This window comes from Chinchilla lanigera, unplaced genomic scaffold, assembly GCF_000276665.1.
Source record: "Chinchilla lanigera isolate Chin_1 unplaced genomic scaffold, ChiLan1.0 scaffold00062, whole genome shotgun sequence".
Taxonomy (NCBI): Eukaryota; Metazoa; Chordata; class Mammalia; order Rodentia; family Chinchillidae; genus Chinchilla; species Chinchilla lanigera.
Window position 1 is genome coordinate 14,052,058 of NW_004955463.1, and position 12,054 is coordinate 14,064,111.

The 12,054-nt window shown below is 48.7% G+C and overlaps 1 protein-coding gene across 7 annotated transcripts in view; it reads right to left on the reverse strand.

Annotated features, from left to right (window-relative positions):
- Nucleotides 1–12,054, reverse strand: part of Fgfr1 (fibroblast growth factor receptor 1) — a 51,108-nt gene that overhangs the window by 38,811 nt on the left and 243 nt on the right. For 2 of the 7 annotated variants that reach the window (XM_013521506.1, XM_005398449.2), the window contains exons 1-2: nt 11,833–11,987; nt 2,777–2,949 (exon numbers count right to left, since the gene is read on the reverse strand). In XM_013521506.1, coding sequence (XP_013376960.1) covers nt 2,777–2,867 — 91 coding nt within the window. In that variant the 5' untranslated portion in view covers nt 2,868–2,949; nt 11,833–11,987. Of the gene's footprint in view, nt 1–2,776; nt 2,950–11,832; nt 11,989–12,054 lie in introns of those variants that run through there. The other 5 variants (XM_013521510.1, XM_013521509.1, XM_013521512.1 and 2 more) reach the window with 3 other exon arrangements.

Below are 12,054 nucleotides of genomic sequence, written 5' to 3' on the forward strand. Positions count from 1 at the left end.
CTCTTGAATGTCCAGCCTCCGATACTGTGAGCTAAATAACCCTTCCTTAGAAGTGGCCAGATTCTGCTATTTTGTTATGACAACAGAAAATACACTAAAACAGACTCTGGAGGCCAGCAGCAAGTACACAGATACACGCCTACCATATAATTCCATTATATGAAACCCCACATCATTCAAAGCTAACCTGTGGTGACAGAGAGGGGATCAGGGTTTGCCTGGGGGAAGAATGCAAAAGGGACCTGAAGGAAGAGGTTCTGGGGGGGGGGTCAAGAATGTTCTATATCTTGATTGAGGTGATAGTTACATGGAGTGTAGACATTTATATCAAACCATATACTTAAAAGCAGCACATTTTGCAGTATGTGAATTACACCATTTGCAGTTGATTTTTAAAAGAAGTCTAGTTTCAGTCTTCCCTGCTATATAGCAGTTTAACAGTCTCCACCCCTTGTGTTCCCTCCCTCCTGTTCAGTCATTACTGTGTCCTCATCAAAACCTCTGACCACACCCCGCCCCACCGCTTTTTCTATTTCCTTCCTAGGCTGGATCCAGAACAGCAGCTTCAGTGACATCCTCCCAGCTTCCTCCTTTCTTCCTCCTCTCCGCCCCACCCCCAGCTGTAGCACCCCTCCAGTCTCTTATGCCTGTACCCCCAGAGACCTCCTTCCTGCCCACAAGTGCCTGGGCTCCAGATCTGCACCATTTATTTTTTCCATCCTCCAGTCTTAGGCTGCAAAGTTTTTTTAGAAAAAGTGTTTGAAAAGAAAAAGAGGAAGTGTTTCAGGTCCATGATAGCCACATTCTGAAGCCCTGCCAGGCCCTGGCTGCTCTTGGACTCCCTTCTCAGCACAGGGGCACACAGTGGCTTAGCAAATCCTCTGCTCCCACCCCGCAACCACTGCCGGGCGTCACAGCACCTTCTCGCTTTCACCTCATCCCGTCCTTGTCTCTTGTCACACAGAATTGAAATTCAACTTACCTGAAGGCATAGATTCTACTTCTAAAGTCTTTACTACTTTTTCTTCCTTTAAATCTTACAATCTCCACTGCAGTTCTCAATCTCACTCTAAGTAGACACTTAAAATAACCCTTGTCTTTCTGTCAATAGTGGTTGTAGCAGTAATAACTACTAACTCTTGATATGAGTGCTCTATTTTAATTATCACATTTATTACTATTCCCATTTTACAGATCAACAAACTAAGGCTTATTGAGTTTGAATAATTTGTCAAAGCAAGTATAATGAAGCCACCAAGTGGCAGAGCAGGCTGAAAATGCAGGTCTGCCTGACTCCTTCCTCCCATCCATCCAAATCCAGTTGCCAAGTTAATTTTCTGAAAGCTGGACAATGTCCCTAAACTTTTCAAGTTTCTCAGCATCTAACCATTTAAGTACAATTTCCTGAGCCTGGCACTAAGACTTCCATATGCTCATTGAATCCATTTTCTCAGGTGTTATTTCCCACAACTACCTATTCAACAAGCAAACTGTTCTCCAAGTATCTTCTACAGCCTGCCTCTGGACCCTGGTTCATGCTGTACCCCTAGAAACCCTGCACTCCCCCGCCGTTCCATGCCCAGATCTGAGGTCTCCACTCCCCTCTACCCCTGCATTCTCACTGCACTTTACCTCTGCTTTGTAGTCTCTGCCTCTGTCTCTCCCTACCTAAAGGGACAGCGTCCCACTGCTCTCCAGCAGGCTCTAGCTCAGACCTTGCCTTGAGTTCTGTCACTGATGGCCGTGTGAATTTGCCCACTCCAGCCGCCGCATTTTCTAGAAAGTTTCACACGACCGACCTTCCCTGCTCCTTTCCCACCACCATCGAAGGGGACACATCCTACATCCGTCCATCATCCAACAGGTCCCCAACAGCCACACTATAGCCCAGAAAGACAGCCACCCACCATGTGCATGCCAAATCCTCTACTTGCTGCTTTCCACCCTTCTCTGTGACCAGCTGCACTATCCCTAGGCAAGAGAAAGCTCCAAACATTAGCTCTCAGAGTGCCTCAGAAGCTGTACTGGTTGCTGTCCCTGTAATCTCCACAAGGTAGTGAGTGTACAGCAGAAGAAAAATCCTCAGGAAAATCAGCACAACTCAAACAAACGCCATGAACAATGGGCCAAGTCTTTCTGTCACTAATCTCTGAATTTCTAGCACATTACAGGTCTCCACAAAATCCCCAAAATAAAACTTCTCCAAAGCAAAAGCTCAGCAAGCCCCTGATCTGGGCCTGTGAGACATGGTCAAGGAAGGCAGCATGGCAGCATGAGGTCTCGACTGCACACCCTTGCAAAAGCTGTGTCTTTAAAAGCGTTTTCTAAAAAAAAGAAAAAAAAAAAAAAAAAAAACGAACATTTTTGAGAAGCCGCAGGCCGTTATTACCATGCCCCTGCATCCTACAGTGTCCTCTGACCCAAATCCAAAGCATAAATTCATGGTTCCTTCTCCCTCACTGTGCCGCCTAACCCCCTTTACACAATTCTTAGGTTAATAGGACAGCACTAGGGTCCCAGTCATGTTCTTTCCTCAGGAAAAGAAAAACATAAACCACTCTAAGCACATCATCTCTGGCAAATGAATGTCAGTCACCTTCATGACCCCAACCTCTGATTCATTTGGTTAGGTTTACGACCAGGTCTCTCAGGCATGTCTCCCACAGGGAAGAAGCCCTCTGCTCCACCTGGGAAAGAACCCTCCTGGTCGATCACATCGCCTCTGGCCATGTCCCCTCAGTGCCAGTCTGGGATGACCCCCAGCCTGTCGCCTTACCTTGTTCAGACAAGGTCGGGGCCGGCCTGGCAGTGCACAGTGTGGCTGTGACCAGCACAGCCCAGAAGAGGAGGCACTTCCAGCTCCACATCCCAGTTCTGCAGTTAGAAGTTGGTGACCAGGTTCCACATCTCCATGGATATTCCACCTTGATCCTCCTTCTCCAGTTGACTCTGAGGAAAGAAAAAGTCAAAAAGTGAAGAGGGGCTGAGAAGGGAGAGGCAACAGGAAAAAGAAGCTAAAGCAGATCACACAGCCACCTGGTCTAGAAGTGCACTCGGAACAACCGCTCTTTGAGGTGCAGTCACTGAGCCTACCGCAACACTGATCAGGGGCTACTAGACTGAGGGGTGTTTCTGTTCACATTGTGGTTTGGTTCTGGAATGTTCTCCCACGGGCCCAGGTGTAAAGGGCTTGTTCCCCAGGCAGGTGCTACTGGGAGGTGGCGGCGCCCTTAAGAGATGATGGAGCCTCGTGGAGATTTTAGGTCACCAGGGTTGAGGCTAGTTAGGCACTGGAAGGGGATGGCGGGAACCTGGCTCCTTCCTCTTCTTTTTCATTTGTGGCCAGGAGGTGAGCAGTTTCTTCTGCTGTACATTCACTGTCATGTGCCCACTTGCCACAGGCCCCAAGGCAACAAACCTCCCAAACTGTAAGCTAAATGAATCTTTTTTTTTTTTTTTTGTCTTTTTGAGACAGGGTCTCACTATGGAGTTCAGACTGGCCTTGAGCTCACTTTGTAGCCCAGGCTGGTCTCGAACTCGTGAGGATCCTCCTGCCTCAGCCTGAGTGCTGGGATTACAGGCATGCGCCACCACACCTGGTGGTAATTAACTTATTAAAATGAAAGATTCACTGGGCATGGTTGTGCACACCTATAATCGCAGCACTCAAACTGAGACAGGAGGACCGTTGCCAGTTTGAAACCAGCCTGGGCTACAAAATGAGCTCAAGGCCCGCCTGAACTGCATAGAGAGACCCTGTCTCAAAAAAGAAAAAAAAAAGTTAATTACCACAAGTATTTTGTTGTAGTAATGGAAAGCAAACATAGTTTAACTCTGCAACGATGGTTTGAGTGCAGGCAACTACAAGATCATTTGTGCTAGGGAATGAATGGCCTCCAGAATAACTCAGCCTCTCTGCCACTCTGTAGGTGAGGCTTCACAAAGCGCTGTGAAGTTAACTGCAGGAGATGGAAGCATTCTATGACTCCCCATTATAGGACTTTATTCTGTCTAGGGCAATCCCATCCCTTTGGTGAGGAATGCAGAGAGAAGAAGAATTGAGAACAGGCCAAGAACAAAGAAACAGGAGCCAAGTACATGGATAACTAGTTAGTAGCTTTGGGACTCAAGGAACATGTTTACCCTCCCTGGAGGTATGAAAGGAAGAAACTCAAAGGCATGATCTCCAGGGTTGTTTTGTTTTTCTTTTTGCTTTGTTGTGGTGCTCGGGATCAAACCCAGGACCTTACACATGCTAGGCAAGCACTCTACCACTAAGCCATAGCTCTGGCCCTCCAGAGTTCTTTCTTTTTGCTTCCAAAACTGTGTGAATCACGGGCATCTCTAGTTCTACAAGCCTCACTAACTGCTTACTAGAACCTCTGTGTAGGTCCATGAGGCAGAGCTTGTTCTCACTAGCACTGGGAGGTGACAGCTGCTGGCTGCTGGAATAGAGTCCAGAAGTCAGGACGGGGTTGGAGGGGAAGGGCCAACTGCACAGTCAGGTATAAGAGCTGACTCAAAGATGGCTCATGAGGGGCTGGGGATTTAGCTCAGCGGCAAAGTGCCTGCCTGGCAAGTGCAAGGTCATGAGTTTGATTCCTGGTACCAGAAGAAAAAAAAAAAAAAAAAAAAAAAAAAAAGATGGCTCATGAATCCCAACTGCAGCAACACTCCTGACCCTTTCTCAGGTCTGCAATGAGAAAATCTAACATGGCTCTCTAGGGTCTTAAAGAGCAGACTGTTGCTGTCAGACACAAAGGGACGAGATCTTCTGGGCATTACTCGGGCTGTGTGTGGGGGAAACCATCTCTGGTTTCCAGGTGGCTTCTGGCCCCAGTGCTCCAGGGAACCACCCAAGTTATTCAGAGAATCTGCTTCCCAGAACATACCTTCATGTGGTGCTGTGCCCGCCTCCCCAGTGAGGTAGGGCCCCTCTGCAGTGAGTCAGGCCTGGCTGGCAGGAGACCCTTGGATTCTTGGCTTCATTCGCATGTGCTACACCAGTGGGAATATGTACACACCACCACCAGCTCCCTCCCAAGATTTACTGAACTTTTAATAATTTCAAATTAAAGTTGAAGTAAACATTTCTTTCATTTTGCTAAATTTAGGAAGGGTACTGGAAACAGAAGGAATATCTATTGTGTGCCAAGGCACAATTCGTAAGTATAAATCATGAATGACTCCTCACTATATTCTTGGGGATCAAAGTATGGTTGACCTTCAAGCAGTGGAGAACTCAAGCTCAAGAGGTTAAACACTTTGCTGGTAGCCACGAAGCTGATAAAGTACAGGAACATCAGTATTCAGATCACCCAGGTTTTCAGGGTGGTAGAATGCAAATAAGGCGCCAGGCTGATCTATGGCTGAGGATGTGGTTCAGTGGTACAGTGCTTGCCTAGTATAAGTGAGGTCTTGGGTTTGATCTCAGCGCCTTGCAAAACAATAACAAAAAAGGATTCTATCCATGCAGATGCAAAAGGATTCTCATCCGATCAAGAAATCAAGTGGATAAGGACAAATAGTGAATGATGGACTGCCAAAGTGCTCTGGTGGATAGAAAGGCCCCTGAAGCTAACCTCAGATGGGCCAACCAGGACCCAGAATGGAGCATAATCTCTAGTCTGGTACAGAAGCAATACTCCCCAGGGCATCTCTAAACCATGTCACTATCCCAAAGATACACCTAACTGATGTAGGCCTATCACCTGAAAAGGTTCCACAGTAACTGCCAGGCTATCGAATGAATCTTTAACACCCCAAAAGGGAGGACAGGAGAAGGTGGGATCATCTTGAGATGATCAAGCTTAGTTTCAACTGTGGCAGACAGGCAGCTTCCATTGCACTTATCACCTGTTCTCACAAACCTGCCCACCTCCTTGCGAGTGTTTTTAGCCCCATGATATGTGTACTTCAGACTAATCTGCCAGCTTCCCTGTGACTCACTTTCCGAAAAATCTGTGCAAAAGTCAAGCTTCACATCTGTAAAACAAGGATTCTGGGCACACCAGGCCTCCTGGCAACAACTCCGGAGAGAAGGTGAGTGGCACACACTCCATTGCACACACCTGCAGAAAATGCAGGGAACACAACGCACCGGTCCACATGCTGTCTGGGATCCTGGGGACTGCCGCCTCGCCTTCTTCTCATTCTACTGATTAATGAATTTTTAAAAGCCCTTAGGAACAGCCTCCTTCCTTCACTGTCGACAGATGTGACCTGCAGCCTTGCAGGTGTGCACAGCAGCTTCCCCAGAGACCCTGCAGCTGGCTCCCTTTCCGTCTCTCCAACAGCAGCAGCCAGGGACTTGGGGTTCATAGCCCCACCTGCCTGGGCGGAGAGGTCCTCAGTGAGGAGCCAAGAGGGGAACTCAATACCTCAGTTTTCACACTGTAGGACAGGTCTCAAGTATTTGCCCTGCCTATATTCCCAGTGGTTTCGAGGACTGAACAGGCAGGGTGTAACAAAGAGCTTACTGGACCCAGGATATAGCTCAGCAGTACAAGTGTCTGCCTGGCAAGTGTGAGATCCTGAGTTCAATTCTCGGTACCGAAAACACAAAGCGCTTACTGTCCTCTCTCTCAAGAGCTCATTCAACAGAAGGTTAAGCATGTCAGAAAGTCGTGGCTAGACCATACACCTCTGCATCCCTCTTCACCTCTAAGAGTAAAGATTCTACGAACATTAAATCTTGTCCAAAAATGAAGCGAGGAAAACCAGCTTCATGTATTGTCTTCATGTTCTCCTAAGGTAATAAACAAATGAATTCTTGTCTTTCTAGGTCTGACCTTGCCACTTTGGGCCAGTCACTAAGCCTCTCCAAGCTTCAATTCCCCATTTGTTGGGGGTGGAAATATTTTCCCTCCCCACATCACACGTGACAAGGATCAAGTGCACAGTATGATGAAGGGACCTGCCCTCTCCTCTCTAAAATACTAGTCAAACCTAAGGAGTTACAAAAATTGTCCTCTGTGGCACTTGGATTTTAATAACTGGTGGCAGGTGGACACAGACTTCCTACTTTTGACTTTCCTAAGGTATCCCTCATCCTGCGCTCTCGGTCTAGCTGGCTTATCTGGTCATATGTGTCTCTCTCTTGCCCACGTGAAATGTGGCTCCTGCAAACTGGGATGTGTCAGATGAAAAAAGTCACCGATCTTGTAAACCTAGTATGAAAAAAGAGAATGTTATTCATCTCATTACTTTTTTATCTGGAGACTGGGTGTGTGACTCAGTGAGGCCTCCCAAGTTTTTTATATTGATTACATGTTCAAATGACACAGGGAGGGTCTTGCCAAGTTGATCACTTGCCTAGGCGGGGCTCAATTTGGGATCCTCCTGCCTTGTCTCCCAAAGTGCTGGGATTATAGTGTGCATCATGGAGCCTAGCTTTACGTTATATTTCTATTGCACAACAGAGCCTGAGGCAATGTCTATGCCTCTATACTATAAGTAACTCTCTTTGTCCGCTTTCTGCAATGGGCTGGGTCCTCCTATTGGAGCTCACCTTTAGAGGCTGTCTCTTTCATGGACCTTTTAGCTGGAGAATCCTATTCCTCTGAACTTCCAAAACATATTATAGCCTCTCTCTCACGGCACTTATGCCCCCTTACATGGTTATTATGTTCCCTGCTCGTTTCTCTCCCATGAAACTTCAGGCTTCTTCAGAGCAGAGTCTGAGCCTAACTAATCTCTGTCAACAACCTTAGCACCTAGTATGTGCACGGCAGATGGTGGCATATTTGCTAAATGGATGGATAAATGAATGAAAGTGTGTCCCTTTTCTGAAATACTTCAGACTAAAGGTTTTTCAGGTTTTGAAGTCTTTTGGATTTTAGAATATTTGCATAGAGTCTGCCTAACAAAATCAGAAATGGTCTGAAATCTAAAACTTTGATCAACGACATGACACGAGTATCAAATTTTCTGATTAGGATTCAACCTGTACTGATGCTCTTTAAGAATACAGAATGAAAATATCAGAAAAAAAGCCACAGCTAGTACCTGTTGTAGCCACACTCTATTCCAAAGAATACCAAGTGTGAAAACTTTCTTAACATCTTGGTGTCCCAAGAGCTGAGGAAGTGACACAAAATCCCTTTTAGATGGGAATTAAGACTTACTTAACAGAAATAGTTACTTTTCCCAAAAGTGAGCAGTCTTTGCTCCATGTTGGGGCAAGTATTTTAATCAACATTTGAAAAAAGGCAGCTTTGTATAAAAAATTTTAGTTGGCCCAAAGGAAATGCTACAATCATACCTTGGTACTACACTGCTTTGAAACTCATAGAACTTTGGTATTTGACACATTTTGATGTGAAAATTTGTTGTACTATCCCTGGTTTGTTGCGTACTCCGTGTGCAAGCTAGAGCTTGTGGTGTTGATTGCCTTGCTACCCTTTCCAGCCAAAACAACTTGGTATTCCTTGCAGCTTCTGGAACCAATTAACGATGGGTACCAAGGTACCATGGTAATTGTTTATTCTGACTCTTTGCAAAAAAGTGTCCAAATGTCCTTGCCAGCGAAAGGTGAATGAAGCATTAGCAAAACATGAAACACTAACCTGGTCACATCATCTAGGAAATCCTACTCTGAAGACAGGACACACATATCCTGAAGGTCTTTCTTTACTCAAGTGAATACTATTTGGGGTGAGCAGGGAAACCAAATAGCATGGTTTCCTGAATGCAAGGGGTGGTAGGGTGAGGACAGACTTTCTGTTTAAGGCAGATGCAACCTTGGGAGAAAACAAATATCTTAGCCCTTGCCTGGTATTTAATCTCCTCTAGCAAAACCAGAACCTTCTCTAAAGCTCTACATCTGGACTCCTACCCGTCCCTGGAGCTTTCAGACCATTTACAGAGCTCTGGGGAAGACAAACACAAGACAAATTTCCCCAGAGGAAATTAAGCTGATCTCAAGTGATGTGCAGGAGGCGCTTTCGGAACAAGGTGCTGGAATCAATTCTATCTGACTCCTTTGCCTCCTGCATCCACAGGCTCAAACTTCCGAGGAAGCTCTTTAACAGCCATTTTGATGAAAGATTTAAAAAATGGAGGCAAGAAAAGAGCCTTCAGAGAAGCTGGCTGCTAAAACCCCAACCTCACCAGGCAAACCTCCTCTGTTTTAGGAGTCTTGTTTCAGGTCAATACCTCAAATAAACAAAAAGCACACATTACAAGCAAAGCCCATGGATTTGCCTGCCTTCCCTAGGCAGGCGTCTTCCTTCCGATGTTCAAGTCAGTTTTCTTGCCCTCTAGAGTGACTAGGAAAATAAAGCGAGCCTGGGCTCGGGGATGCCTGGATGTATTCTAATCCTCTCCCCTAAGGAGGAAGGGCTAACATCTGCATTGCTCCTGCTTCATTTCATCCTGTTCCTTCACTTGCAGTCGTAAGGGCACCAAATGGAACTTTCTCACATCCTCCATGGCCAGAGGCCAAGCAAAGAGCAGTACCCTAAGGCTGTCTACTCTGAAGCCAAAGAAAGTGGTGCCCACTTTGGCCCAAACCCCATTGTGAAAATACTTCCAAAATGGAAGTATTTTCCATTTCCGGCATTACTGAGCCGGACGTGGTGATGCACACCTGTAATCCCAGCACTTGGGAGGCTGAGGCAGGAGGATTGTTGGGAGTTTGAGACCAGCCTGGGTTACAAAGTGAGCTCAAGGCCAGCCTGAACTGCATAGCAAGATCCTGTCTCAAAAAGACAAAGAAAAGAAAAAGGGCATTTCTAAGGGCACGGTAAAAGCAGACAGTGAAAGTGCACGTGTTGGAGTGGCTCTCCATCCGGATGACCCTCATTAAAAAGCTGACACTCAGCTATGACTAAGAGGAAAAGCAACAGATATTTCAAGGAGCTCATCACTGATGCAGCACATAAACATCCCAGCTGGAGGCAGCTCAGCCCTCCCTGTCCCCAGACACCCTGCACTGTGAGGGTCAGCAGCAGCCTTGGAGGTCTCCCAACCAACTGGGGGCAAATATGTAAACAAGTCATTAGGGAGGGAGGCGGCCACAGGGACCGACGCAGGGCCATGGCAGAGCTTGCGGCCCTGGGTCATGGAAAAGGAAGGGAGATGACCCAGGCGTGGGGTAATTAGCCAGACCGAGCACGTCTCTGGGGGCTCGGCTGCTTAGCTTTTAAACAAGCCACAGAGAGGAAACCCGGAGCGCGGGCCAAGGGAGGAAAATGGCCACTTTCTGCTCCACAGTCTCAAGGAAAAGGTTCTGCGATTTACATGGTATTCTAAAAAAAGCATGGTCCGGAGGCGCAAAGGGCAGGGCACATCTGGGGAGGAAACAGTCACCTTAATTACCATGTCTAGAGAAAGTGTGATTTCATTACAGCCTCCAAAACTACCGCCCAAAGAAGGAAACCAGGGAAGTGTTTTCAATTTGAAAAGAGACTGGAAAGAAGGTGAGAGGGACCAACTCTCCCTGGGCACCGCAACCCTGCACCCTGGGCTGATTTCCTGCCTCAAAGAATATTCAAAAACAACTCGACACGCCACCCCCACCCCGCCTTCAAACCTGCGGCCGCTATTTAAGTTTCCGAGGACTGCAGCCCCCGAGACTCCCTAAAAACGCTCGAGGAGCGCCCCCGGCAGCCACCGCCTGTCTCGGTCCGGGACGGTAGGCACCGACCCGGGGCGCCCCGACCGCGGCCGGGGGTGGGCCCGCTCTGGCACCGAGCTCCAGCTGCAACTCCAGGAAGAGAAAGCAGCGCTTTGGTTGTTCCACAAACATCTGTCAGTGCCAGTTCTGGGCCAGATCCACGATCACAGGCCACTTCTAGCATAGGAAGCGTTCATAAGCGCCACGCCACCCCACCCCCAAACCCTGCCCCATCTCCCGAGATCACTCTTTCCCCACAACATAGGAAGCACCCCAACCGCCACCCACCAGCAGTGGAGAATTAACTAGTTTGGTGAGACCCTACATAACTTGGGATCCAAGATAACTTTCTTTTCTTCCCCCACCCTAAAGCCACGTCTCCAAGCCTTACGGTAAGAAATTTTAAGGAGGGAGGTGGTGAGGACAAGTTACAGAATTCCAGCTTTAGTTAGGGGGAGGGGGAAGGGAGGAAGAGGGATGCTAATGTGGCTGCGGTGTACCCGTGTGGGGTGAAACGGAACCAGATGCGGCTTCCACATCTGGGAAATGGGGGCGGGGTGGGGGGAGAAAGGCACCGTAGAAACGCTTTTTAAGTGGGCTAATAGCTTCTAGGGCCAGAAAACAGCAGCAGCCCCTCCACATCCATCCCACAAAAGGTGTCTCGCTGTCTCACAAGGGGTCTGTACCCTCTCTGAACCCCATCTCCAACGTCAGTAAACTTCCCTGTAAATGTGGGTTCTCGACTCTCTCACGCCCCTCTACATAACGGGAGCAGGGAGTGGGATTCTGGGCCACAGAAATGACCCGCGCCGCTGCCCACGGACCGCACCGGGCAAAACTTCACCCTTCCCCCACCCCAGAAACCACTCGGATCCGGCTGTCCCCGCCCCCGCCCTATGCCCGGGCTCCACAGCAGACGCCCCCCTGCCCCAAACTTGCGACCCGCTCCGAAACAGTCTAAGCAGAACATCACCCCCTCTTGGCAAGCGGAGTCCCTGCTCGCTCCCCGCGAAGACAGACCCAGCCATTTGGTGACGACACCTCCTTCCAACCGACTCCGAGGCAAGCTGACCTCCCTCCGATGTCTCCCTCCTCCTGCGCCCACCCGGCCGCCCCAGCAAGGACCCCAGACTTTCCCCGAGGTGGAAGACATTTGGATCCCAGCTTTTCACGTTGCGCCAAAAGCTGCCTGCTGGATGTGGATAAATCCTCACCAGAGACAGAAGAGATGCAGTGGACTGGATCACGAACACGCGCGCACAGGCACACACACACGCGCGCGCGCGCTCCACCTCGCCCTGCTCCCCAGTCCGAGGAAACCGCGGGCCTCCCCGCCTCCCGGCCCACCGCGGTCTGCCGTCGCCCCGCCGGCTCCCGAGCGCTCGTTGGCGGAAAAGTTGGGCGGCGGGAGGAGCTGCGGGAGCCGCGGGAGGGGC